This window comes from Trichechus manatus, unplaced genomic scaffold (assembly GCF_000243295.1).
Source record: "Trichechus manatus latirostris isolate Lorelei unplaced genomic scaffold, TriManLat1.0 scaffold00030, whole genome shotgun sequence".
In the NCBI taxonomy this organism is placed as follows: domain Eukaryota; kingdom Metazoa; phylum Chordata; class Mammalia; order Sirenia; family Trichechidae; genus Trichechus; species Trichechus manatus.
In genome coordinates this window covers 17,588,075-17,615,840 of record NW_004443966.1, presented here as the reverse complement: position 1 = coordinate 17,615,840, position 27,766 = coordinate 17,588,075, and the positions used below count along the sequence as shown (strand labels likewise).

The 27,766-nt window shown below is 34.7% G+C and overlaps 1 protein-coding gene across 10 annotated transcripts in view; it reads left to right on the top strand.

Moving 5' to 3' along the window:
- The window catches only part of MYO9A (myosin IXA), a 247,183-nt gene that overhangs the window by 144,907 nt on the left and 74,510 nt on the right, over positions 1 to 27,766 (top strand). For all 10 annotated transcript variants that reach the window (XM_023729773.1, XM_023729771.1, XM_023729777.1 and 7 more), the window contains 9 exons: positions 4,611 to 4,754; positions 6,069 to 6,108; positions 12,267 to 12,389; positions 17,903 to 17,983; positions 20,251 to 20,361; positions 21,254 to 21,376; positions 22,705 to 22,854; positions 23,689 to 24,008; positions 24,634 to 26,229. In XM_023729773.1, the coding sequence (XP_023585541.1) occupies positions 4,611 to 4,754; positions 6,069 to 6,108; positions 12,267 to 12,389; positions 17,903 to 17,983; positions 20,251 to 20,361; positions 21,254 to 21,376; positions 22,705 to 22,854; positions 23,689 to 24,008; positions 24,634 to 26,229 (2,688 nt within the window). The remainder of the gene's footprint in view (positions 1 to 4,610; positions 4,755 to 6,068; positions 6,109 to 12,266; positions 12,390 to 17,902; positions 17,984 to 20,250; positions 20,362 to 21,253; positions 21,377 to 22,704; positions 22,855 to 23,688; positions 24,009 to 24,633; positions 26,230 to 27,766) is intronic.

Genomic DNA, 27,766 nt, shown 5'->3' with positions numbered 1-27,766 from the left:
CGCCTATTTGGGCATATCAAAACAAAACAAGAAGCTAGGACACAGTAAGCAAACATAAAATAAATATAATAACTTACTGATAGCTCGGAGACAACGATCAATATCAAATCACATAAAGAGGCAATCCATGATCGCTTCAGCAAGCTCCCAAAATAAAGAATCTATTCTTGAAATATTCTTGGAATTACCGGAGGCAGAATACAAAAAATACACAGAACTCTTCAAGAAATTAGGAAGGAAATTAAGCAAAACACAGAACTTGCAATAGAGGAAATTAAAAAGATTAGAGAAGAGCATAATGACAGATTTAACAGGCTACAGGAATCCATAGAGAGACAGCAATCAGAAATCCAGAAAATTAACAGTAAAATTTCAGAATCAGACAACTCAGTAGAAAGTCATAGGAGCAGAATTGATGCAATCTAAGTCAGAATTAGTGAGATTGAAGATAAGCACTTGACACCAACTTATTTGAGGAAAAATCAGATAAAAGGGTTTAAAAAAATGAAGAACCCTAAGAATTATGTGGGACTCTATCAAGAGGAATAACCTACGAGTGATTGGAGTACCAGAACAGAGGGGATAACAGAAAACACAGAGAGAATTGTTGAAGATTTGTTGGCAGAAAACTTCCCTGATATTGTGAAAGATGACAAGATACCTATCCAAGATGCTCATCAAATCCCACATAAGGTAAATCCCAAAAGAAAGTCACCAAGACATAATCAAACTTGCCAAAACCAAAGATAAAGAGAGAATTTTAAGAGCGGCTAGGGATAAACGAAAAGTCACCTACAAAGGAGAGTCAATAAGAATAAGCTCAGACTACTCAGCGGAAACCATGCAGGCAAGAAGGCAATGGGATGACGTATATAAAGCCTTTAAGGAAAAAAACTGCCAGCCAAGAGTTATATATCCAGCAAAACTGTCTCTCAAATATGATGGCAAAATTAGGGCATTTCCAGATAAACAGAAGTCTAGGGAATTTGCAAAAACCAAACCAAAATTACAAGAAATACTGAAGGGAGTCCTCCCTTTAGAAAATCAGTAAGATCAGATAACAACCCAAGACTAGAACACAGGACAGAGCAACCAGATATCAACCCAGATAGGGAAGTCACAAAAGTAAATCAAAGCTAAAACACTGAAAATAGGGAAACAGATGTCAATATGTAAAAGATGACAACATTAAAACAAAAAAAAGGGACTTAAAAAATGTAGACATAGATTTTTCATATGGAGAGGAAGTCAAGGCAATATAAAGAAATAAAAGACTGGTATAAACTTAGAAAAATACGGGTATGTATTAAGGTAATCACAAAGGAAAGTAACAATTCTACAAGTCAAAATAAAAAACTAGAAAAATATAATGACTTGGCAAACACAAAATCAGCAACAATGAAAAAGACAAAAAGAAAATACATAAGAACGACTCAGCACAGAAGATTAAGTGGAACAAACTGTGAACAGCACACAAAAAAAGACATCAAAATGACAGCACTAAACTCGTACCTATCAATAATTACGCTGAATGTAAATGGATGAAATGCACTGATAAAGAGACAGAGAGTGGCAGATTGGATTAAAAAAACACTGTCTATATGCTGCCTGCAAGAGACACACCTTAGACTTAAAGACATGAACAAACTACAACTCAAAGTATGGAAAAAAATAAGCAAACAATACTCAAAAAAGAGCAGGAGTGGCAATATTAATCTCTGACAAAATAGACTTTAAAATCCACCCCAAAGGATAAGGAAGGACACTATATAATGATTAAAGGGTCAATACACTGGGAGGACACAACTATAATAAATATTTACACACCCAATGACAGCACCAAAATACATAAACTCTAACAGCACTGAAAAGAGAGAGAGACAGCTCCACAATAGTAGTAGGAGACTTCAACACAAACCACTTTTGGTGAAGGACGGAACATCCAGAAAGAAGCGCAGCAAAGACGTGGAAGAGCTAAATGCTACAATGAGCCAACTTGAGCTCATAAACATACCGAACATTCCACCCAACAGCAGCCGAGTATACTTTCTTTTCCAATGCACATGGAACATTCTCCAGAATAGACCACATATTAGGCCATAACGCAAGCCTTAACAAAATCCAAAGTATCAAAATATTATGAAGCGTCTTTTCTGAGCATAAAGCCATAAAACTAGAAATCAATAACAGAAAAAGCAAGGAAGAAAAATCAAACACATGGAAACTGAACAGCACCTTCCTCAAAAACTACTGGGTTATTGAAGAAATTAAGGATGGAATAAAGAAATTGATAGAATCAAACGAGAATGGAAACACATCCTACCAGAACCTTTGGGACACAGCAAAAGCAGTGCTCAGGGGTCAGTTTATAGCAATAAATGCACACATCCAAAAAGAAGAAAGGGTGCTGTAATCAAAACATTAACCCTACAACTGGAACAAGTAGAGAGCAGCAAAAGTAGCCCTCAGGCTCCAGAAGAAAGGAAGTGTAAGAATCAGAGCAGAATTAAATGAAATAGAGAATAGAAAAACAATTGAAAGAGTTAACAATTAACAAGACCAAAACCTGGTTCTTTGAAAAGATCTACAAAGTTGATAAACCACTGGCCAAACTGACAAAAGAAAAACAGGAGAGGAAGCAGATAACCTGTATGAGAAATGAGATGGGTGATATCACAACAGACCCCACTGAAATTAAAAGAATCCTAACAGAATACTATGAAAAATTTTCTTTTACAAATTTGAAAACCTAGAGGAAATGGACAAATTTCTAGAAACTCACTACCTACCTAAACTAACACAGAGGAGAACAACTAAATAAAACTAAATAGGTTCTGAGATCAGGTGGTGGGAGTCCTCCTACTTTATTCTTCTTCACTAGTGCTTTACTTATTCGGGGCCTCTTCCCTTTCCATATAAAGTTAATGATTAGTTTTTCCATCTCTTTAAGTAATGCTCTTGGTATTTGAATCGGGATTGTGTTGTATTTGTAGATTGCTTTGGGTAGAATTGATGTTTTCTCAGTATTGACTCTACTAACCATGAGCATGGTATGTTTTTCCATTTATGTAGATCTCTATTCATTTCTTGCAGGTTTTTTTTCTTTTTTCTTTCTTTTTTTTTTTTTTTGCAGTTTTCTTTGTATAGGTCGGTTACATCCCAGGTTAGATTTATTCCTAAGTATTTTATTTTTTTTTTAGAGGCTATTATAAATGCTGTTGTTTTTCTGATTTCCTTTTCATAGTTCTCTTTATTGGTGTATAGGAATCCAACTGATTTTTCTGTGTTTATCTTGTATCCTGCTACTCTGCTGAATCTTTCTATCAGTTCTAGCAATTTTCTCATGGAGTCTTTTGTGTTTTCTATATATAGTATCATATTATCCACAAATGAGGACTGTTTTACTTCTTCCTTAGCAATTTGGATGCCCTTTATTTCTTTTTCTTGCCTTATTGTTCTAGCTAGCATTTCACATTGCTGAGTAATCTTTGACTATCTTTTAATTGTGTTGTTGTCTTCTTATTGAGTTATAAGAGTTCTTTTATATATTCTAGGTACAAGTCTGTTATCAAATATTTGATTTGAAAATATTTTCTCTCGGTCTTTATTGTCTTTTCACTTTTGTTGATGATATCATTTGAAGTGCATACTTTCTAAAATTTTTATGAAGTTAAGTTTTTCTTTTTTTACTTGTGCTTTTGTTGTCATATTTAAGAAACCATTGCCTAAGCCAAACTCGCGAAGAGATACTTGGTACCACCAACTCTGGAGCCTGTTGGGAGTACGGTAGAGCAAATAGGATTGCTTTCTCAGGGTTACTACTCATTCATCTGCTTTCTGTATTTCAAAATGTATTGCTGTTGTTTTTTAGTGTATTCTTTTTATTCTAATGTGTTTATTTCTTAAAAATTATTTTTATTAGTGTTTATGGGGTTTCTGGAGGGATCCAAATGTATATTCAATCTGCCATCTTTACCTGGAAAGTTCTCCATTAACTTTTTTTTTTTAATATTAAACAAAAATTTTATTGTTGAGAATATACACAGCAGAACATACACCAATTCAGTAATTTCTACATGTCCAATTCAGTGACATTACATTCTTTAAATTGTGCAGCCATTCTCACCCTTCTTTTCCAAATTGTTCCTCCCCTGTTAATATAAATTCACTACCCCCTAAAGTTACTATCTAATCTTTCGAGTTGCTGTTGTCAGTTTGATCCCATATAGATAGTTTTTAAAAGAGCTGGAGGCAGACATTCTTTACTAGTTAAGCTAATTTTTTTTTTGGTTTTAAGAAGACTTCAGGGGATATTTTTGGTTTAAGGTTTAACGAAGATCTCAGGGCAATAGTTTTGGGAGTTCCTTCAGCATCCATGGCTCCAGGAAGTCTGGATTTCATGAGAATTTGAAATTCTGTTCTGCATTTTCTCTTCTCATTAACTCTTCATATTGTAATCAGTGATAATTTTAATCTGTTTTCTGTTGGCATAGTAGTTTGTCTAAAATATGACTTTCATGCTTAAGGTTTTATTTATTTAAGCTGTTTAGAGAGTGTGCCCTGACTTCTTAATAACTAAAGCAAATTTTACTTTTTTTTGTTTTTTTAAGTGATACATTTGATATTACCTGGAATGGCAGAACAGGGATCCGGCAAAGCAGACTATCAAGTAGTAACTCCTTGCTTGATAAAGATGGGATATTCGCTAATTCGACTAGCAGCAAACTCCTGGAGAGAGCCCATGGAATTCTCACGTTAGTATGCTATCAGTAATGTGAATTGCTTTTAATGAGTGGTTTAAATTTCCTGATGAAAAAACGAAGAGAGATAGTAAAGCATCATTTTCATAAGTAGAGTTTTGGTAGACTCAAGACTCAAAAGTATTTTGTGAATATTTAGAGCTATGAATCTCATGCATTATTAAGCTATTTTTTCATGTCACCAAGAGTATTATGGTTGCATGATCTGCTCCCACAGAGAGAAAAATATTAGCTCTTTTTAGGGTTCCTAATCTTTACTGCAATTCTTTAATTCTCGCAGTTCTAACAAATTGGGGAAGGAAATCCACTATGAATTGTGAATGGGACCATATACAGTGGTATATGGCACTTATCTAAGCCTGCCATTCCTCATTACATGATTATAGAATTGGTTTGAGGACATAGATATAACCATGCATGGTGGATCAGTAAAAAGTTGTTAGCTACCTATGTATCAGCTTATTTCTGACACTTCGCAAGCATATATTTTGACCACTTCCTAGAAATGTGACTGAATTCGATTCCTTAATCTCTGTCCAAGTTATTGCTTAATGGTATTAATAGGCACAATTTATGTAGGGCTTGCTATACTCCAGAGATATGGATTAACTCATTTATTCTTCACATCAACTCTGAGAGGTAGGTGGTTTTATAATCTTCGTTTTATATTATTACGTAATGAAAACTGAGGCTTAGAGAGGTTGAAGTCATACGTTAGTAGGTATAGAGCTTAGATTCAATCCAGATCTTTCTGACTCTCTAGTGCGTGTTCATTAATTTATTCCCTGTCTTTATAGCCTAAAATCAAAACAAAAACAAACCAACAAAAAAGAGTTAATTTAAACATATTAGAATTGTGAGTAGAAAAAAAAAAGTGGAAGAAGACTTCTAAGTTCAAAATCGAAGATCCTAAGTTTTACTGAAAAGAACGTTTTTTGAAAATCATGAAATTAGACATCTCATTTCAAGTCTCAAAATGACAGAAATAAAGCTCTGTAGGTACAAGAAAGCGGAACCCCACTAACATTTAAAGGAAAATGAGACTATAGCTTAGGATGTACAATGTTAACATTACTGATCACCAGGCTTGAGTCTGCTTGTAGCTGTATTACAGGGCAGGCATCTCTTTCCACCCTTTTTTTCCATGCTTACCTTTCCTTCCCAGTGGTGCCTGTTAGGTTGAAGGAGGTTGTTTTCATATAGAGGACCTACATTCTTGGAAAACTGGAATATAGTCTGTTGTTTAAGAAGAGATCTTGAAATCATTCATCTCTACAGTAGTTTTTTCTAATATATTTATCTCTCTAGGAGAAACAAAAACTTTAAACCCAAGCCTGTCCTTCCAAAGGTGAGTATTATGAAAAAAACATTTTTTTAGCAGTTTCTTTTTACATATTATTTTGTACTACTGACGTAAATCTTTATAAACCAAAGACAAGAAATATCTTCTTTATATCCAAAATAGAGATTCATTGTGTATTCAGGTGAGTCCATTTTTCAGTGGATTTAATGTTTGAAAAGCTTCTGAATATAAATGTAAAGTTTTGTGCAATTATTACCTCTTTATTTAAGATTTTTTTCATTTCCCCTTGAGCCAGGTTAAGATCAAATTTTCAGTTCTACCTGATTTTAAAATAATTTCTAACAGTGTTTACCTACCCTCATCATCTATAGCAGGAATTGGCGAAGTTTTTCTGTAAAGGGCCACATAGGTAGGCTTTGCAGGCCTGTAGTCTCTGTCTGCTGATGAAATCATTCATCTCTACAGTAGTTTCTTCTAATGTAGTATATTAGAAAACAGTTCTGCTGTTGTAACACAAATGCAGCCATCAAAAATATGTAACCAAATGAAGGTAGCTGTATTCCAATAAAATTTCATTGATAGGCACTGGAATTTGAATTTCATATAATTTTTCACATTGTCATGAAATATTAACTTTTTTTTAAAATTATGTATCAGCCATATATAGTATATAAAAACAGCGGACATGATTTGGCCCACAGGCCATAGTTTGCAGAACCCAATCTACATTGACTATGCAGGGATGGCATTGCGAAAATACTTAACTGAGTTTACTAAAGAAAGAAAAATCTTAATGGGATACACTTAATGAGTGTTTCTCATGTACCCTCCAAAAGAAGGACTCCTATCACTTAAAACCTTGTTAATAAACTTGATTTCAAAATTTCAAAGGAATTGATAAAGAACTTTTGTTATTCTGTGATTATCTAGTTCAAAAAACAAAAAATAATCTGTTTTTATTAATCCTTCTACTTAAGTCACCCTAAGTTTCCAAAGAAAATTTAATGCCCTGCTGATGTAATTTCTAGTACTGGTAAACACTCCTTTAAACCACAAAGAACAATGAAAAATTATTTGAATGGTTTGTAATTATGTTTTTATTATGAAATGATACTATGTACAGAAAAAGAGACAAAAATAGATACCACATTTGTTATCAAACATGTTAATCTGTTCTTTTGTCTTCCTCTTTTCCTTGCTGTGTCTTTAGTGTTTTAGTATTTGAGTGCCATCTATGGGCCTAGCTATTTGCACTGTTCTTTTCATTCTCCTCAAATGGTAACTTGTCACTAAACTTCACTTGAATATGTTGGCTACATCTGAAATAATTCCATTCATTCACAGACATCCCATCTCTTTCTTTTTACAGTAAATGTAGCTTTTTTTTTTTTTTAGATTATTTTAGCTTGTCTTGTTGCATTGAATACACACATATACACATTATATATATTTTTCCTATTACATATATATTAGAGAAGCAGCATCATAGCCTGTGAGAGGATAGGCTTTGTACTCAAGCTGACCTATATTCAAATTGTGGATCTGTTACTTGCTCTGTAGTTTTTGGAGAGTGTTCTCTAACTTGTCTTAACTCCATCTCCTCATCTGTAATGAGAGAGATAATATGTTACTTTTGAGATAATATATGTTTGGTACATAGTTAGCAGTTCAGTACATAATTTCTTCATTTATATTTCCTGCCAGAAAGTTTAGAGCTGAATTTGTTATTTATCTGTTATCTCCATGATATATGGTTTATTTAATAACCTCACTTTTAATCTTACTTTCCTACCTGTATTTAAATATGCCTCATTTTTTTTCTAATTATGCTTTTACTTGTTTCTTTTAATCCAGTTCAGATCAAGGCAAGAAAGGTATATATTAAAAAATAGAAGAAAGTGGCAACTCCTGTATTCTCATTGACCATGGTTATTTGCTAAATAAAATATTTCTGTTGCACTAAGTTACATTAAGTTAGCATTATATATGACGTCGAAAAAGGCAACAGAAGTGTTGCCTGAGCTTTTTTTTTCCCTCCTTTGTGAGATCTTCAGCCTCTTTCCAGCCTTGTCATGTGAAGCATTATTGCATACAGTCTTACCATTTTTCTCACTACTAGAAATAAGATTTAGTCATCAATATTAAGGACACCTCTGACACCTCATTTTATTGTTATAAGTAGGATTCAGAATGTTTTATTTTTATTACAATCTTAAATAATCACTCATAGACAAATGCTTAATAAAGATAATCTTCTAATAGCTCTTGGCCCTCTGGTAATATAGCTGTCTTTTAATAGCACTTTCTCTTTTCTCTCAGAATTTATTCCCTCTCATAGCTTAGAACTATCACTTCTGTTAAATCTGCCTTTTTAACCTGAACTGTCTTTTAAGTTCCAGTCTTTTACTGACAGGTACCCTGTTGTGCATTTATACTTGATGCTCTACTGTTGTCTTCAACTTTATGCCCAAAGTGATTTTAGCATATGGCTTGCCTACCCAAATTTTTATAGTCACTCAGGCTCAAAACGTGGAGGTAATTTTATTTTCCATTGTAGTTCTTTTTAATGACATGTGTTATATCTTATTCATCTTCGTATATACAGCATCTTGCACAGCAAACAGTAAATAATTTTTTTAAAAGAATGAACCTATTAATAAGCCCAAAAAACTAAACAGAGAAGATGGAATAAAGAAAGGAATAAAATAGATAATGAACAGAAGACCTAAGAAATAAATTAACTCTATATAGGTTTTCCTCTAGCTCTGTGACCTTCATTCTAGTTCTAGGTTTCTGTCACATCATGATTGGGCTACTGTAGCTGTCACTTAATGACATTTAAGTGGGTTCATCTCTCTTTTGCCCTTTTTAGCCTTCTGCCCCCCACCGTGTTCTGTTATGCTTTATCTCCCTGTCTGTCTTGCCCGATTTTATCTTCTTCATAAATCTTAGCTATCTCTCAGATTATCGTTTATTTTTTAATGTGCTTGTAGCCTGTTTCCTTATGCTTGAATGTGATACATCCGTAACATTTAGAATAGCACCTGATCTGTAGTAATCGCTCTGAGTATTTGTTGATCGATTTGCTCATGCTGAGTTTTATAGGCAGAGTCTGGTCTTCAGTGGCTGAGAAAAGCATTGCTTAAGAATCATTAGTTGCTACAAAACTTAAACTAAAAATATACCCTGATGTCTTCTTAAACCTGAACAACAGTTTAGCTTAACTAGTAAAAAATGTCTGCCTTGAGCATTATGCTCTTTTAAGAACTATCTATATGGGATCAAAGTGACAAAAGCAACTTGAAAATTTAGATAGGAACCTTCGGGGCAGGGAGTTATGTTTATGGGGGAGGAACAAGTCAGAAAAAGAAGCTGAGAATGGTTGCACAACTTAAAGAATGTCATCAGTGTCACTGAATTGCACACGTAGAAACGATTGAATTGGTGTATGTTTTGCTGTGTATATTCTCAAGAACAAAAAAATTAAAAAAAAAAAAAAAAAGAATCATTAGTTGCTGGAGTGTTACAGCATAAAGACTTGTCTAGATTCCTGAGGGATAAGAACCAGGATCAGCACAAAGCTGGTTTCTGTAAGGTGGAGGTCAGAGATACCTTCACTCTCCAACGTTTTCACCATTTCTGACACCAGCTGTTAGCCCCACAACACTCTCTACTTCTCTTCTGGGTTTGATAATTCGTTGAAATAGCCACACAGAACTCACAGACCATACTCGTGTGGTTTATTAGGAAAGTACCAGACTACAACTTAGGATCCAGATCAACTTGGAAGTTACAGGGACAACTCAGATCAGGATCAGGAAGTACATGGGCAAGGTCTGGAGGGCTCCCCTGAAGTGGAGAGCATATCCCTCCCTTCTTCAGTGCAAGACAGCTTCCAACCAAGACAGCTCTTTCAGCTGCTCTTGTCTGGTAGGTCCTTCTCAGCCATGCTAGCTAACCCTTCTTTCAGCCGTCCTAGCTGGCCCTTCTCTCAGCCGTGCTAGCTGGCTCTTAGCTGTGCATGCCCCCTTTCAGCCTTGAAGGAAAGGACTTTTTTCTTACAGTTATTTTTATTTTCCATAGTCCATATGATACTTTTTCACACAAAGGCAAATATTTAGTAATTAATTTTACCACTGTTCTCAATATGGTTTGCAAAACTAAAACATTATTTCCGAGGTCTTTTTCTCAGAAGTGTCTTAAATGTTTGAGAGGGAAAATTGTTTTAGGCTTCATGTTAATTTGTTTTTACTTAAAGATAAGCTATAAAAATTTTCTAATTGAACCTTGACCAGGATGTAAAATATTTTTTTCTGAATATACGTTGAATTTTCTTGTGAGAATTCCAATGTGCCAATAAAAATAAAGTAAAAACCCTCAAAATTTAGTACACACACTATTTTACATACATATTGTTGTTTAACATGGCTCTTTTTTGTCAATAGTAGTTGTAAATATTTTTCCATGTTGGTAGATTTATGTTTACAATGTCTTTATGAGCTGTGTAGTATTCAGTTTGTGGGTGAACCATGCTTTATTTAAATAATTTCATATAATTGCATATCTCATTTCATAATTTTTCACTATTTTGAAGAACATTGTTATAAACAACATTGAGACCTCATTTGGTAATCTCCTTATGTAAATTCCTTATAATAAATAATAAATTCCTAGAAGTGAAAATCCTTGTCAGGAATATTATACGAAGTTGTATTCCTAAGAACAATGCATATATATGCTTATTTTCCTACATCCTTATGAATACTGAGTTTTGTCAGTCTTTATTATGTTTGTCAATCTGATATGCAGAAAATCTCTTCAAAAGAAAATTTACATTTCTTTGATTACAAGTGGGATTGAATGATTGTCATTATGTTATTTGCTGTTTATACTTGGCTTGAGAATTGCGTATTCACATCTTCTGCTCATTTTCCATTGTGGTCTGTATCTTTTTAAGGATTTTGAAAATTCTTTTTATATGTAAGTAATCAGCCTTTGTCCATTTGTTGAAAATATTTTTTTCTTAATTCCAATTATTTAAATGTGTTTACTTTTAGTCACTTGAAAGTTTTTTTTTAATGTTCATATTGTCAAATGAATAATATGTTTTAGCCTTTTAGATTTATGTCATTTTATGTCACGCTTTTTAACTCAGACTTGTGTTTCTCATACAAATAAGACTTCTACTATACTTCTTGAGTAACATTTATAGGTGTACATCTATATAGATGATATTCTTTCCATTGACGGACTCACCATCCTAAATATACTGTGATTTAAAAAATTATATTAAGATTGGCTAAAAGAGCTCCTGAATCTTTATTCTTACCCTATTTTGTATTACTTAATTGCCTCTTTTGTAAGTCTTATTCCCTAATTAAGATTATAGGGTAGCACATTAGGATGAGGGTTGATAGAGCCTATGTTTTGTTTTTTACTGTGTATGTGTTCTTGGCATACCTACTGTAGCTCTGGGAGTGAATCTATTTTTCTTTTCTCTGAGTCAGGATTTCTTTGTAGATAACAGTAATCATTGTAGATATTTTAAGTAGAAAGGGACTTAATTCAAGGAGTTAGGTATTTACAAAGTGATTAGAAGCCTTAGAGATTCAGAGCATTAAAGCACCACTTTGGAACAGACCCCAGCCATAATCAGAAAGCTAGGAAATCAGGAAGCTGCTGCTGCAGCTATTGGTTCCAGGCACATACTACCTGTGGGGTCTAGGGGTCAGAAAGAAGCTACTGCAACTCTTGGCAATGTTTACTAGAGTTGCAGCAACAACACAAATACCCTACGCTCTGCCTCTCATCACTCACAAATTGTGTCTGGACTTTGGGACCACAGAATACTAAAGCACTTTATGCACGTGCTTGCCAGTAGAAACAGAAGCTAGGAGTCAAGGCCTCTGCTTCAGTTGTATTTTTCCAGTTTCACAGGTGGGCATTTGATTGGTGGACCTGAATCAGATCCAGATCACAAGATGCAACAGAGAGTTTGTGAAATGTTTTCTTTTTAGCTTCCCAGCTTTTGCAGGAAGGCATAGGAGCATAAAATGAATGTTGAATATCAGTCTTCTATATTCACCGCAGTCATTATAGATAGAAAACAATGTAACAAAACTGGCTTAAACTTCAAAAAATTATATTCTTAGATTGATTTTTTTGAAGACTTTAATGTTTTTTCTTTTCCTTCTCCTTTTCAGCACTTGCTAGAGGTAAACTCTTTAAAGCACCTGACCAGACTGACCCTACAGGATCGAATTACCAAGTCTCTTCTTCATTTGCACAAGAAGAAGAAACCTCCTAGCATCAGTGCTCAGTTTCAGGTTATTTCCTGTTTTACTTATAGCAAATAGGAATCAGTTTTTTTCAAATTGGCATTGAAAGGTCAGAATGAATGAGATATTATTCATAGGATTAAAAAGCCATTTTGCAGAGAGGTACCAGGGATGGAAAAGAATCAGCTGCCTTTGTTTTTCATTCTTATATTTGTGGATGGTAGATATCCCAAATAGTAGTTAATTATTTTCACTGTGAGGTGAAAGGCAGCAGAAAATGAATATTATAAACAAAATGTGCCTTTAAACTGTACTGCCTAGATATATGGACTCAGATATACCAATGATCGTGAAGATAGTGGAGGATCAGGGAGTATTTCATTCTGTTATATATAAGGTTGTCATGAGCTGGAGCCAACTTGATGGCAGCCAGCAACAGCAGTTTAGATATAGTCACTGTAAACTTAATGGTGTATTTTTTTCTACATATATTTAAACCATATGATGCTGCCACCAATATTTAACTAAATGGGATTATAGGACATTTTTTCTGTTTGTTTGCTTTAGGTTTTATACACAGAAATCAGTTCCTTTAAAATGACTAGGCATTTAGGAATAAATATGATTAATACTAAATTAGCCAAGTAACTTCCAGAATAACTGTTTTCAAAATATTACATTACTTCTTCCTTTTCTTCTTGAACCATCTCTCTAAAGTTCTACTCATTTGGTAGATTTATACATTTATAAAAAAACAAAATCTGGTGGGTAACAGTGCTTTCAAGGAGCCCTGATGGTGCAGTGGTTAAGTGCTCAGCTGCTAACCGAAAGGTTGGTAGCTCGAACACACCAGTGACCCTGCGGGAGAAAGACCTGACAGTCTGCTTCTGTAAATTTACAATCTAGGAAACCCTATGGGCAGTTCTACTCTGTCATATAGAGTTGCTGTGAGTTGGAATTGACTCAGCAGCACACAACAACAACAATACTTTGCATGATTTACTCTTCGTCATGCTTCTGTCACAGAAACAGTATTTACTGTTAACTAAAAATTTCTTTATCTGATGGTAGGTATATTTCCATATATTATCACTTTTTTTTAATGCTTCTTTTTAAGCCAGGGTGTTTGAACATAAATTATCTATTAACATGTCACTGCATATGATCTTGTTTGATTTATAAGCACAGTCTGTCATACTGTGGGCTTAGAAATGTTATTTTATTTTAGATAATTCTCAGCATAGACCTGCAGAAAAATTTGAATTGGTGAAGGCTGTTTGATCACATGCTTTCTCTTAAAAAGAAAGAAAAGAAAAGAAAGAGAAAAAGAAAGCAAGACTGAAGAGCCAAATAACTTACTATAATGTGCTAATAAGCTTAAAGAAGAGGTGTTTGAATGTAGAGGAATCTCTGCCATATATTTTAAAAATCCTTCCTAATTAACAATCTTTTGGGTTAATGGTATTTGGTTTGAAGTAACAAGAAAGAGAGGTGTTAGGCAAGGCTGTCTGTGCCTTGGTGCTGTCCTCACATTCCGGAGTCTGGCTTTTCACTTTGTAGATTTAGAAGTACAAAGATAAATGGGAGAAAAATCATGGTGCCTAATAAACTATAAGCACTGTTGTGTAAAACAGTATCAAAATTTATTAATATATAATGAGAAATAAGAGTCATAAGCAGACTTGATATAATTGCTAGTTCATTAGCCCAGTTCCCCCTGATTAGCATCAACATGGGAAGCCAAATTCTGATCAAAAGATAATGTGGTGAGTTCAGTATCTGAAAAGGATATCTCATCATTATGAAGGATCATTAAGTTGTAAGTGTCATTTGGTTTATTACCTTGGATCTTTTATACTTGCCTTGTATACCAGACTGCTTTAATCTGAAGAGTGCAATATAGCTATTACAATAAAAAACTTAGTTATAATCACAATCCTATTATATCCCTTAAAAATCCCCCCAAATTCAGGAATTTTTGATATTCCTGAAATTCTCAAATAATATTCATGTATTTTATTTCTTTTTTTTAAAAAAGGAATTAAAAACATCAAAGGATGACCTTCAGTGTTTCCAATACATTGTTAAATTATCCCAACTGTATTAAGAGTTAATATTGATTATTTAGAAAATACAGATGAGGAAAAACAAATGAAAATCATCTACCATCCAGAGATAGTGACCACATGTACTGTATTTCCCAGACCCTTTACCAGATATTTAGATGTATGCATTATCTAATTTTTTTCTTAAACCATTCCATGAGATAAATATTATTGTTCTTACTGTATAGGTGAGGAAATTGAATATCCAAGCAACTTATAAGTGGTGGTAATAGATGACACCCAGGTGTCTTTGTCTTCATGACCTTCTTATGAATGTTTATGCTTATCAAAATGAAACCAGAGAACTTCATGAAGGGTTAACTGCTACAGTAAACCCTTGAGTCTTGAGAGGAAGGGTACAGAAAAACATATTTGAAGAAACAATGACGCCGATTTTTTCTGATTTGATGAAAAGTATAAATACAAAAATCAGAGAATCGCAATAAACCCCAAGCAGAACAGAGAAAAACACACCAAGGCACATCATATTAAATTGGTAAAACTGATTAAAAAGAGAAAATTTTAAATGCAGCAGGGGTGGGGGAAGATATTATGTTTAATGAAATGAAGATAAGAATTATAGTAGATTTCTCATCAGAAACTATATAAGCCATAAGATAATGGAGTGATATCTTTGAAGTACTGAAAGAAAATAATTTCACCCTAGAATTCTGTGCACTGTGAATATATCTTTCGCAGACAAACAAAAGCTGAGAGAATTCATTGCCAGCAGATCTGCACTACTAAGAGATTTGAAAGGAAATTCTTAAGGTAGAAGAAAAATGATGGAAAGTCAGTTGAAATTTTGAATCTACACAAACCATGAAGAGTGCCAGAATGTTAGAAATGTAACTGACAATTAAAAAAAAAACAACTTTTAATCTTTAAAAAGATATTTGATTGTAGAAAATTAAAAAAAAAATAACAGTATAGTGTATTGTGGGATAGAAATAAAGTGTCTGATAGAGTAGCGCAAAAGAAGAGAGGGACCAAATGGAAGTATACTGATGCAAGGTTTTTACACTCTGCTGGAAATGACATAACATTGTTTGAAGGAAGATTGTGATAAATTAAACATTGGAAACCATAGAGTAACCCTGCAACAAAACAGAAGAGCTATAGGTAATAATCTAATAGTGGAGCTAAAGCAGAATAAAAAAATTAACTCAATCAAAAAAGACAGGAAAAAGAAACAACAGATTGACAAATAGAAATAAATAGCAGATGATAGACCATATGGATATTTTCCCTATTTCAGCCTTTCGGTAAATTTGAGACTTTGTCTTTCGCAAATAAATGACAGTTTTTAATGAGTCTATCCCTTTGACCACCAAACTGTCCAATAAAGTAGCTAAAGCCTTCGTTTTGAGCAGGATGATGCAACTTGATCATAAAGCAAAGAAATGTGCAGTGCTTATGCATAGGCCCCTGTGTGAAAGCCTGGTTACTTCATAGGTACCATATCTGTGCTCATTCAGCTCTTTAAAAGGAGGAATTTTGTGGCTTTCTCCTGAGAAAATAGACCATGCACAGTGGACCATACTGTTGCTGTTATATCTGCTGAAAACTGCTAGTGAAACTGTTCTCCCTCTCCTGACCTGATGATGCATACCCAACCTAGGGTTGCTGAAAAACACATCTGCCACTGTGCCATTAGTCAACATAGCCCTTTGCTTAGAGTGGTGAGAACTCTATAAATTTTTCTCTTCCCTGGACTTTGGGTCTAAGGATGTTGGCTATGTTAAAGCTTGTTTTATTTGTAAAAATCTTTGAGTTCTCTGTGTAAAAGTCCATTTGTTGCTGTAAGTTGCTGTTGAGTTGATTCTGACTCATGTTGACCATGCGTGAGAGTAGAACTATTTTCAAGGCTGTGTGCAGAGTAGGGTTTTCAAGGCTGTGACAGAAACAGATTGCTAGACTGGTCTTCCAGGGTGCTTCTGGTTGGCTTTGAACTGCCAACCTTTCAACTAGTAGTTGAGCACTTAACTGTTTGCGCCACCCAGGGACTCCAAGGATCCATTGGTTAGAGGAAAATAACTTGCCTTTTAGTTCTTCCTCTACACCAAAAAAAGAGCACTTAAAAGTAAAATAAAAGTATGTTGATATAATACCTGTGACAATAACAGAGGTCTGTATGATTGTAAGGCTTCTATGTTTTACTTGAGGTGGTGAAATATTGACTGTAAGTAAACTCTGACAAATTAGGTTTGTATATTGTAGTCCCTAGAGTAGCAGCTAAAAATAACAATACAAAGAGATACAGCCAAAACATCAGTAGATAAATTAATATGGAATACTAAAAAATGTTTGAAAAAAATTGTAGGATACAATAAAATACTGTTTTTAAAAAATTGCAGGAAAGAGGCAACAGAGGAACGTAAAGAGAGGGGACAAATAGAAAACAGATGATGAAATGATAGACCTAAATCTAACCATACTAATAATTATATTAAATGTGAATACTCTAAACACTCCAGTTAAAACTTTATTGTCAGATTGGATAAAATAGTTATTATCAGATTGGATAAAATAAAAGAAGCCAATTATATGCTGTCTACAGGAAGCCCTTTTTAAATATAAATAATACAGAAGGTTAAAGTTAAAGAATGACAATGATACCCTCTGAAACACTAATAAAAAGAAAGCCAGAGCGGCTGTAGTAACGTCAGACAAAGTAGACCCCAGAACAGAGAAAATAACTAGGGCAAAAGAAGGAGGGAAATAATAAAGAGCAGAAATCAATGAAATTGAAAACAGAAAAATAAGGGAAAAGATTAATGAAACAAAAAGCTGGTTCTTTGAAAAGATAAAAAAAAATTGATAACCTCTAACCTGGTCAGGAAAAAAGAGAGAAGGTACAAATTACCAGTATCAGGAAATAAAGAGGGAGCATCCCTAAATACCTGATAGACATTTAAAAGTAAAGGAACACTACATAAAACTCTATGCCTATAAATTTGACATTTGTCAAAACTCGTAAGATCCCACCAAAAAGTGAATTTTCATGTATGTAAATTAATGATAACCCCCCAAAAACAACACATACAAACCCCAAGCTCATTGCCATTGAGTCAATTCAAATTAGTAATAAATTTTCTGAAAAAGTAGCTTACCTACTGGATGATTGTAAAAGTTGCTTTAGGAATGCATAAATTTGAATAAAATTATTTCATGAAAAGTGAAATTTGGATTATTCTGAAATACTGTATATGTACGATATTTACTATTGTCAGGCTGTCAGGTTTAAGATTAAACTACTATCTTTGTCCTTAATTATCCCTAATTTAACCATTACAGGAACATGGGAATATACAGTTTGGTTTTCAGGAAAAAAACCATTTCTTTGTATGCTACTAGTTTGTGCATATTTTGCCAATATTATTGTTTATATTTATGTATCATTCATTGTCAGTTTGAAATGGAAGAATATGCTAATTGTATTACTTTGTATTGCAGGCATCATTAAGCAAGCTGATGGAGACACTTGATCAAGCAGAACCATATTTTGTAAAATGCATTCGCTCTAATGCTGAAAAGGTAAAAATGTTCTATAAATGAGAGCATCAGTTCTAGCTCACTGACTTCAAACTAAGCTTTAAATTCTTTCTAAGGAGAGTAAGTGAAAGGGAAGAGTTATTTATAATCTTTATAAAGAAAACATGTTCCATAAATTTTTTTTATAGATATCCTTGTAATTTCTACACTTACCTGCCTGTATGACATTTATATGAACTTGATTTAGCATCTCCTAAATTTTGAGAAAAAAATTACTCTTGAAATTCTATCGGAAAAGAGTTTTCTTTTAGCAACATTTGTTTCCCTAAGATTAACATGTGTATACTGTTTTCAATTGCAGTCCCCTAATTAGAGCTTTTGCAAAATATACGTAATTAGTGTAAATATTTGTCATCTTTCCTTAGGTTTATCACAGAAAAGAATAGTCTCATGCCTGAACAGTTAAAATGCACTGGGAATTACATTCAGCTTCTTAACTTTTAAGAAGCATTCTACTCTGCTCTTTTTGAGTTTTGTAACTTTAAACGAATTACTTGACCATTCTGTTCACTTAAATATTTTCATCTGTATAAGAGTGTACTATACTGATAGGACCAACCTCAGTGTGTTTTTCTGAGCATATATAAGTTAATACCTATAAAGTACTTAGAATGTTTCTGGTCTGTAATAAGCACTTTGTAGATATTAGCTGTTCTTTTATAGTTACTAAAATGGAAGTAGTTTTATTTACAGTTGTATAAAAGTTTGCATTCCAATTATTAATTGAGACCTTGCTATAGAAAGATTTCAGTTAATGATGTATTTCAAGGCACAGAATAAGTATTAAATAAATGTTAGCTGATATTATTGTTTAATATAAATTGCCTATTTGACTTTTTTCCTTGATAACTGGTGTGCCCTGCCTAGCTGCAGGAAAATGTTTGGGGTTGTCTTAGAGGATTATTGAAAATAGCACTTAGAGAACAGAGAATACTGTCAGAAGATCCATATCCATCTTCTGAATGTCTAAAATCACGTCTACCAAGATACTTAGGAGTGACTCCTCCCATTAGCCCCTTGCCTGTCAGTGCCTGTGGAATGAGGGCATTAATTCTCAGGGACTACAAGAATTTTTTGTTTTTCAGTGTTTCATACCAATATCATCAGCAAAAAGTGTTTAAGAAAACAAGCTACTCTTATTTACCCTATGCTAGAAGAATCTATCAGCTTTCAGTTAACTAAGGCAACTGGTGGGGAGTGTGGGTAGGTGGTTTCTTAGTAAGATTATAGATAAATCACAATTAAAAACAAAAATACTGTGCAACTAGATGGTGCCCGACTACCACCACTGACTACTCTGACAGGGATCACAATAGAGGGTCCCAGACAGAGCTGGAGAAAAATGTAGAAGAAAATTCTAACAAAAAAAAGACCAGACTTACTGGCCTGACAGAGACTGGAGAAACCCCGAGAGTATGGCCCCTGGACACCCTTTTAGCTCAGTAATGAAGTCACTCCCGAGGTTCATCTTTCAGCCAAAGATTAGACAGCCCCATAAAACAAAACGAGACTAATGGGGCACAACAGTCCAGGGACAAGGACTAGACGGCTGGTAATAGGGAACCCAAGTTTGAGAAGGGACAGTGGTAACGTGTCATGGGGTTGTTAACCATTGCCATAAAACAATATGTGTACTCACTGTTTAATGAGAAACTAATTTGTTCTGTAAACCTTCATCTAAAGTACAATAAATTAAAAAAAAAAGGTTACAGCCAAGAAAAAAAACAAAAATACAGACAGCTCTTGACTATGCCTAAGTAGGTTAATCTTGATACAGGTTTTACAGTGACTATGTGGCCTCCTCTGCGAGCAACTGCATTCCTTTTGAGCTTTAAGTTCCTCTCCCTCTACAACCAGAGCAGTCTGGAAGCTTGGGCTCTCTCTTTTTCCCATTAGAAAAAAAAACCCATTGTTAAGTCGATTCCGACTCATAGTGACCCTACAGGACAGGGTAGAACTGCCCCATAGGGTTTCCAAGAAAGAGCTGGTGGATTTGAACTACTGACCCTTTGGTTAGCAGCCGTAGTGCTTAACCATTGCACCACCAGGGTTCCTGTCTTTCTCCTAGGGTCAGGCAATTAGAACTTTTGGGAAGTTCCTAGCTGAGGAAGTGAGCTTGTTCTATCACCTCTGCTGTATCTTAACCAGACAACCCCCAGCTGATCTAAGTTAACTATACTTATAAGACAAACATTAATTTGGAGATCTACTCTTCTGGGTTAACTTTTTTTCCATTTGCTTTGTTTTAGCTGCCCTTAAGGTTCAATGATGCCTTGGTACTTAGACAGCTTCGGTACACTGGAATGCTGGAGACAGTTCGAATTCGCCAATCAGGATACAGCTGCAAATATTCTTTCCAGGTTATGCTTTTATAATGATATTTAAATATATGCATGTCAAGTAAATTATTACCACGTGTCTTGCTTATTATTTATTTGGAGCTCACATGTTTATTTATCTTCATTCTTTCCATTCCATCTTTTGTATACAGAATTGAAAAGAGTACTCACTTACACTGAATGACAGCAATCTCATTAAGCTTGTATTGTAATAGAATTCAGTCAATGGCTATTCTCATTTAATCTGAATATTTGGTAACATTAAGTTTTCTTGTAACCTAGCAATTCCTTACACTGATAACTGCAGTAATTGGAATAGTTCAATCTGAATTATCTACTTAAAAGACAAGATTCCATTTGGTTTTCCCTAGAGTTTTCTCAGTAGGATTTTTTTTCATAGAAGTTCCCAACAAGGCTCAGCTATTCTCATTAGCTACTGCTCTTCTGGGTATAGAAGTTATATTGCGGCTTCTCAGCAGCTGAGCAAATCTTCGCTGTTGCTGGAAGGCAAAGCTTCATTTTCAGTTATCCGCTGTAGTAGCTGTCATATTTGCATATTTTTACGCTAAAAATTTCAGGTTCCTGTTTGGAAAACTTTTTCTTTGCTCTTTAATACAATTTTCTCAAAAAGGATAATTAGCTTCTGCACTTCTTTTCATCATCTGTTCTCCTTTGATAACTTAGTATGTAGAACTTGCTATCTTTTCCAAATTAGCCTTTTTGTAATATTTTAAATTAACAAGCACATTCTTGATTTTACTCTGTTTAAAAGAATGAGAAAAAGAACAATACAAAGACAATTAGCTAGTTTAGGATCTTGTTTACGTACAATTCTTTTGTGATTTTACAACATTTTCTTTTGTTTACGTACAATTCTTCTGTGATTTTACAACATTTTCTTTTCATTTTTCAGGATTTTGTGAGCCACTTCCATGTACTTCTTCCCCGAAATATTACTCCATCCAAGCTTAACATTCAGGATTTCTTCAGGAAAATAAATCTTAATTCAGATAATTATCAAGTTGGGAAAACCATGGTAAATACAGTATATACAGACCTTGTCAAAATTGAGTGTATTTTTTATTTAAATAATAGTGGCAGTCTTTGCATATGAGAACATTTATAATAAAGATAGTATACCAGATATTTTGAGGAAAATTTATTAGGCCAAAGTTATTTAATAATATAGCCAGTATTAATCAAAGACTTTCTGGCCAATGCTCTAGTCTGACTGTGATTTTAATTTCCTAAGAAACATCTCTACTGTAATTCTAACTCACCTTTCCTAAAGTGACCTTATCTAGATTCCCCTACTCCCCTAAATGTATTAACTACTCTGACACTTTCTTCTGGTTTCTCAGGCTAGAAACGATAATCATCTTTAGCGTAATTTTTACTTTAATTCTTTTACAAAGTTCTATGTTTTTTTTCCTTTGTAAGTCATCTTCCCATCTCTCCCTTTTTTGCCATTCCTACTGCCATTTTAGTTCTAGTTCTTAGCTCCTCTTACCTACCTACGTTGCTCTTATAATGAACAGTTTGCTTATCTGATTCCAGTGTATTTGTCATTCTGTTGAACTCATTCTAATAATATCAAAATCATTATGCTAATATACTTATTTATGTAGGCCTCCTGCCCAGAAATAATCCCGATAACCTTCTCATTAAATTTAAACATTTCTCTTTTTTAAACCTCCATATTATGTCTTCACACTATGTAATATCTTCTTTATAAAGAAAAGTTGTTCTATTATACCATGTGGGTGCCTTTATTATTATCTCCATTTCCTCTTTAACTATCTATTATCTGTTTGCTCTTACAGGTGAAGTGTGAATCCAGTTTCCAAAGGGACTGTGTCTAATTTATGTTTGCATTCCCCCAAATAACTAAAAATTTATTCATGAAATTAAAGAGTAAATAAATAATAACTTTGGCAAGCCAGATGCCTTTCATGCATGCTGGGTTTCGAAAAGACTGTTATCATTGGTTTATTCACGTTATGATCAAACTTCGAGATCTGTGGTTCTCAGCATTTTTTTCCCCACCCCAACACCCTACAAAAATAGGATGTACATAGCCAAGTAGTACATTAGCTCATTATGGTAGTGATTTTCCCAAGCGAGTATATGTCACAGTCTCTGGCTCCAGGATTTTTGTACTTTGCTTATCTTTCCGTTTCATCTTTCATAGTCTAATATCTCCTTCCCGACTTGACAATGATTACTTTGGATAAATCAGTACAGCATTTACACATGTGCCACTCTTGTGTGTATGCTGTTCTCTAAAAGCTTAGCACAGAAAAGATAATTCATGAAAGAAATGTCTTATTTGTAAGCTACATTCCTCACTTTTCCTCCTGGTAGGTCTTCTTAAAGGAGCAGGAACGACAGCACTTACAAGGTCTGCTTCACCAAGAGGTGCTCCGCAGAATCACACTGTTGCAGCGATGGTTCAGGGTCTTGCTGTGTAGGCAACATTTCCTTCATCTGAGACAGGCATCCATTATTATCCAGGTGGGAAGCAAAGGATTTTTTGCATGGGATTAGCTGGTTCTTTTGACCTTTATTTTAGTAACAGAACTGTTTTACTCTGAAACATTTAAATAAGAATGTAAACTTCTTCAGAGATGAGAATATGTCTTCCTCATTTTTGAAATGCTCATAGTACCAGACAGATTGCCTGGCATGTAAGAGTAGACTATTAATAAATATTGGTATTGAATTGAAATTAAATTGAATTTATAGCTGTAATGTCTTGTGAGGTATGAATGGGGCAAAGAAGTTTATGCTTCTTTAATTTTGTTGACATAGTTCTTTTTTATTTAATAGTTTTTTGAATAGTAGTTGAGAGTTATATGTACATTATTATTGTTGTTATAGTTTGTTATGTACTCATTTCAGATGATAGGTACCTTATTTCATATTTTCTCTATTATTGTGTGTTCTCCATAGAACTTTTTCTATTTGTGCAAGAAAATCCTTAATCTTTGGAATTTTTCATCTTTGAAATATATGCATGGTGACCTTGAGCTCATTAATGTTACTTGGGCAAATTATAGTGTGAAAATATATTAATTTATTAAAATTAATTTGTAGGGCATGAAAGCATAAAACATTTTAAATTATTTTAACTTCAATAATTAACTTCATTAAGGTTATATTATTTAAAATAGTCATTTTTAGCCAAGCATATCTGGAAAAAACTTTTTTTACTTTAATCACAAATAGTTTAGCTGTTTAGCCAGTTACACTCTAATTATGATGTAGAAAATTTATTCTTTTTTCTCTTTCTATGAAAATGTGATAGAAAATATGACAACAGTTTCTATTATTCTGTCTTCCTCACAGCGATTCTGGAGGAGTTACCTGAATCAGAAGCAAGTCAAAGATGCAGCTGTGCAGAGGAATGCTTTTGTTAGGGCTAGTGCAGCCACTCTTCTCCAAGCTTCCTGGCGTGCTCACTTAGAGAGGCGCCGGTACTTGGAGCTACGGGCTGCAGCCATCATCATCCAGCAGAGATGGCAGGAACATTACAGGCAGAGGCACATGGCTGCTGTCTACATACAGGCAAGATGGAAAGGCTACAGGGAGAGTAAGCGGTACCAAGAACAAAGGAACAAAATTATCCTTTTGCAAGCAGCATGTAGAGGATTCAGAGCAAGACAAAGGTAATCTCTGTTACTATAATTATTACCCTTCTTCTCTCTTCACAAGTACTTTGTTTATACCTCTGCCTAACTTGTGCTTGAATTAGTTATGTACAACACTTGCCTAACTTGTGCTTGAATTGGTTATGCACAATTTTATCTTCTCCACTGGACTGTGAGACTCAGCAGCTTTAACCCACATTGCCTGGCCTATAATAGAAACTGAATAAGCTTTCACTGAATTAATTGGATTGAAAACCTAGATGATCTGTGGTTATAGCTGCTAAGAATGAATTTTTCCATTAAGTTGAAACTGATAAAATAGGCAATACTCAATTCTTTTTACCTTCAGAAACTTTAGTTTCATATGGTTCACCTTATAATGATGAGTATTATTAAAATGGGAACTTTATTTCTGAGTTAATGTTTTGAATAGAATACCCAGCTGGGAATAATGTACTCAATTAACAGTATCATCTCACTGATGAAAATAGGAGAATGGTGAAATGTGCCTCCAAGTTAAAGAAAGTATTGTAAAAGGAAATTTTTGAGACTTCTCATTTTTTAAAAAAATTCTTAGTAAATGTATTCTCTGTAGTGATCACCAATAGATATCTGTAACCCATTTATTTCTGTTTTTATATAGATTTAAAGCTTTAAAAGAACAAAGAGTTAAAGAAACAAAACTAGAGCTTGGATTGGTGAATATCAAGTCATATGGGTCTCTGGAGATTCAGGGTTCAGACCCTTCAGAATGGGAAGATTGTTCCTTTGACAACAGAGTGAAAGCCATAGAGCAATGTAAATCTGTGATAGCGAGTAATCGAATTAGCCGTGAAAGTTTAGGAGACTACTCCAAGGAGTCCCCCAACAAGCGACAGGAGAGAGTCAGAAGTCAAAGCGGTGTGGACTTGCAGGAAGATGTGGTTGTGAGAGAGAGACCCAAGTCACTGGAGGATCTCCACCAGAAAAAAGTAGGCCGGGCCAAAAGAGAAAGTCGGAGAATGAGAGAACTGGAGCAAGCTATATTTAGCTTAGAATTGCTGAAAGTCCGTTCTCTTGGTGGTGTGTCTCCTACAGAGGAACGTAGATGGTCTACAGAACTGATGCCTGAGGGCCTTCAGTCTCTACAGGGTACACCTGATAGTGAAAGTTCTCAAGGAAGCTTGGAAATTCTGAGCTGTGAAGAGAGCCAGAAGAGCAAACTAGAGTCCGTAATTCCAGATGAAGGAGACTTGCAGGTTCCATCACCTAAGATATCTAGCAGCAGTCCAAAATTTGATTCACAGGATAATGCCCTCAGTGCCTCAAGTGAGACTAGCTATGCATTGATGAAAAAGCAGAAACCCTGTGCCTCAGAGCATTTCAAGAATGGGACTATGAAGGAAAAACTGGTTTGCAGTTCTGAATCTATTCCCTGTAAACCACAGCGGAGAGATTCTTTTATTTCAAATAGTCTGCCTACATTTTTTTATATTCCCCAGGTAGACCCATCGAGGAGAAGTTCCCAATTAGATACAGGTATTCAGAGAAACAAACTATTGGAAAGTAAAGAAACTCTGGGGACAGCTCTTACCTTGGATATCAACAGGGAAGCCCGCAAGTATCACATCTCAGGAGATCAGGTTGTTGCTTCTTTGAATACAGATTCTTCTAATACTGTGCTGGAAAAGTTGGAAAAGCTAAACACTGAGAAGGAAGAAAGGCAAAAGCAGTTGCAGCGGCAGAATGAAAAAGAAATGATGAAACAGATTCGCCAGCAAACAAATATTTTAGAGAAGGAGCGTAAAGCCTTCAAGACAATTGAAAAGTCAAGAACTGGGGAGTCTTTCCCAGTACCCTCTTTCCATCAATTAAAGCAAACAGTAGAGAGGCCATCCTCTCTCATTCTAAATATTCCAAATAAGGGAGAATCCAGTGTACCAGGGCCCCCATCAGTAACTGTAAAAGATGCTGCTCTAGCCCCAAAAGACACTCCCTGTGCTCATGTACCTCTGAAGGACCGACCTATCACCCTGTTATTTGAAAGAAAAGGAAGCCCATGCCAGTCTAAGGAATTATCTAAGACAGACAGAACGGGCCCCCAATTGAATGTAGCCCGTAAACTCTCTAATAATCACATTTCCAAAAGAGAATACCTTAGGCCGGCTCAGTCTTATAGCCACAAATCTGATGATCCTTCCAGAGAGGGAACTACTGGGGCCATTTTCTTTGTGCCAAAGGACAATATGAGTGTACCGCTGTAAGTGAAATGTTTATATTCTTTTATGTATATGCCCACTCCTCACTTATTGACTATTTCAGTATCTAACATTTCACATTTATGACAGTAGTAAAAAATCCGTCCGACTACTTTGCACATTAACGATGTATGTCTGACAGTAACGAACACCAAGGTGTGAGGTGAGAGTATAACACTGGCTGTGATGGTTAAGGTTATGTGTCAGCTTGACTGGGCCATGATCTCAGTGGTTTGGCAGTTATGTAATGATGTGTAGTCATCCTTCATTTTGTGATCAGATGTGGTCATCCTCCATTTTCATGTAATGCTGATTTTTACATAATGACCTGATCTTTGGAACCTAACCATGTTGATAAGTGATAACTCTTGGAGAGTTTTATTAAGGTACCTTGTTCTGCTCCAACTGTTTGCGTGGAAGCTGCTAAAATTAAGCTTTTTTTCTCCGCATAAAAGAATTTCCTTCATTATTGACTCTGCTAGCCTCCTGAAATAAACATAACTATACCCTAGGAATCTTTGAGGAGTTCCTGGGTGGTGCAAATGATTAAGCACTCTGCTACTAACCAAAAGGTTGGCAGGTTGAATCTACCCAGAGGTGCCTAAGAAGAAAGGCCTGGTGATCTACTTCTGAAAGATCACAGCCATTGAGAACCCTATGGAGCACAGTTCTGCTCTGAAACACGTTGGCTTGCCATGAATCAGAATTGTCTTGGCAGCAACTGGTTCAGTTTCTTTTTTTTTTTTCTGAAAGGAATCTTTGACTAAGCACAGATAGCAGAGATTTTGGTTCCTCCCGATTAAGTTAAGAAAGCATTTGTGAAGGGCAATACAGTGCCTCTTAACACAGTAGGCATTCAGCAAGTGCTGATTGCCTTAGAGTGGTAAGATATAGCCATCTAAGCTTGTTAATGTCAGGCTTAAAGAAGCTAATGTGCTTTGTCACAGCTGTTGGCCTATTTATAGTCTTCATTAAGTTCTTTATACTTTTAAGTTCTTTACCACTTAACTAGTGGTAACCACAAGAGAAGCATTTTGTAAGTGGACATAAAACAAATTTGAAAAAATTCAAGATACTTGCATTAAATCTTTGTACCTAGTGGATTCTTTCTGTTCCTATGGGAGAATATCATGGTTTAAATGAAGGGAGGGCTGTTTCTTAGGGCTGAAAAAGTTAAATTTCATATTAACAATGAAAATATCTTTTTCTCTCTTATCATATCCTGAGTCTTTAAATCTTTCAGGCTTTAATATAGCATACTGGTTTTTAGGAACCCTTTTTAAATACGAGCAAGAGATCATAAATATTTTATTTTTCCTCTATTTTCTGTACAGTGTTATGAAATGCAGTCGCACAGTTTGAGATCTCATTCCTGCCCATTAACCTAGGGATTGCCCATGAGTTCAAAGGCACTGAAGTGCATATAAGCCCATGAGGAGAGTGTTAAAAACACATTATTTCCTGTCATTCTGCTTAAGTTTTATGGTCCGTATATATATATATATATATATGTATATATATATACACATATATATATAT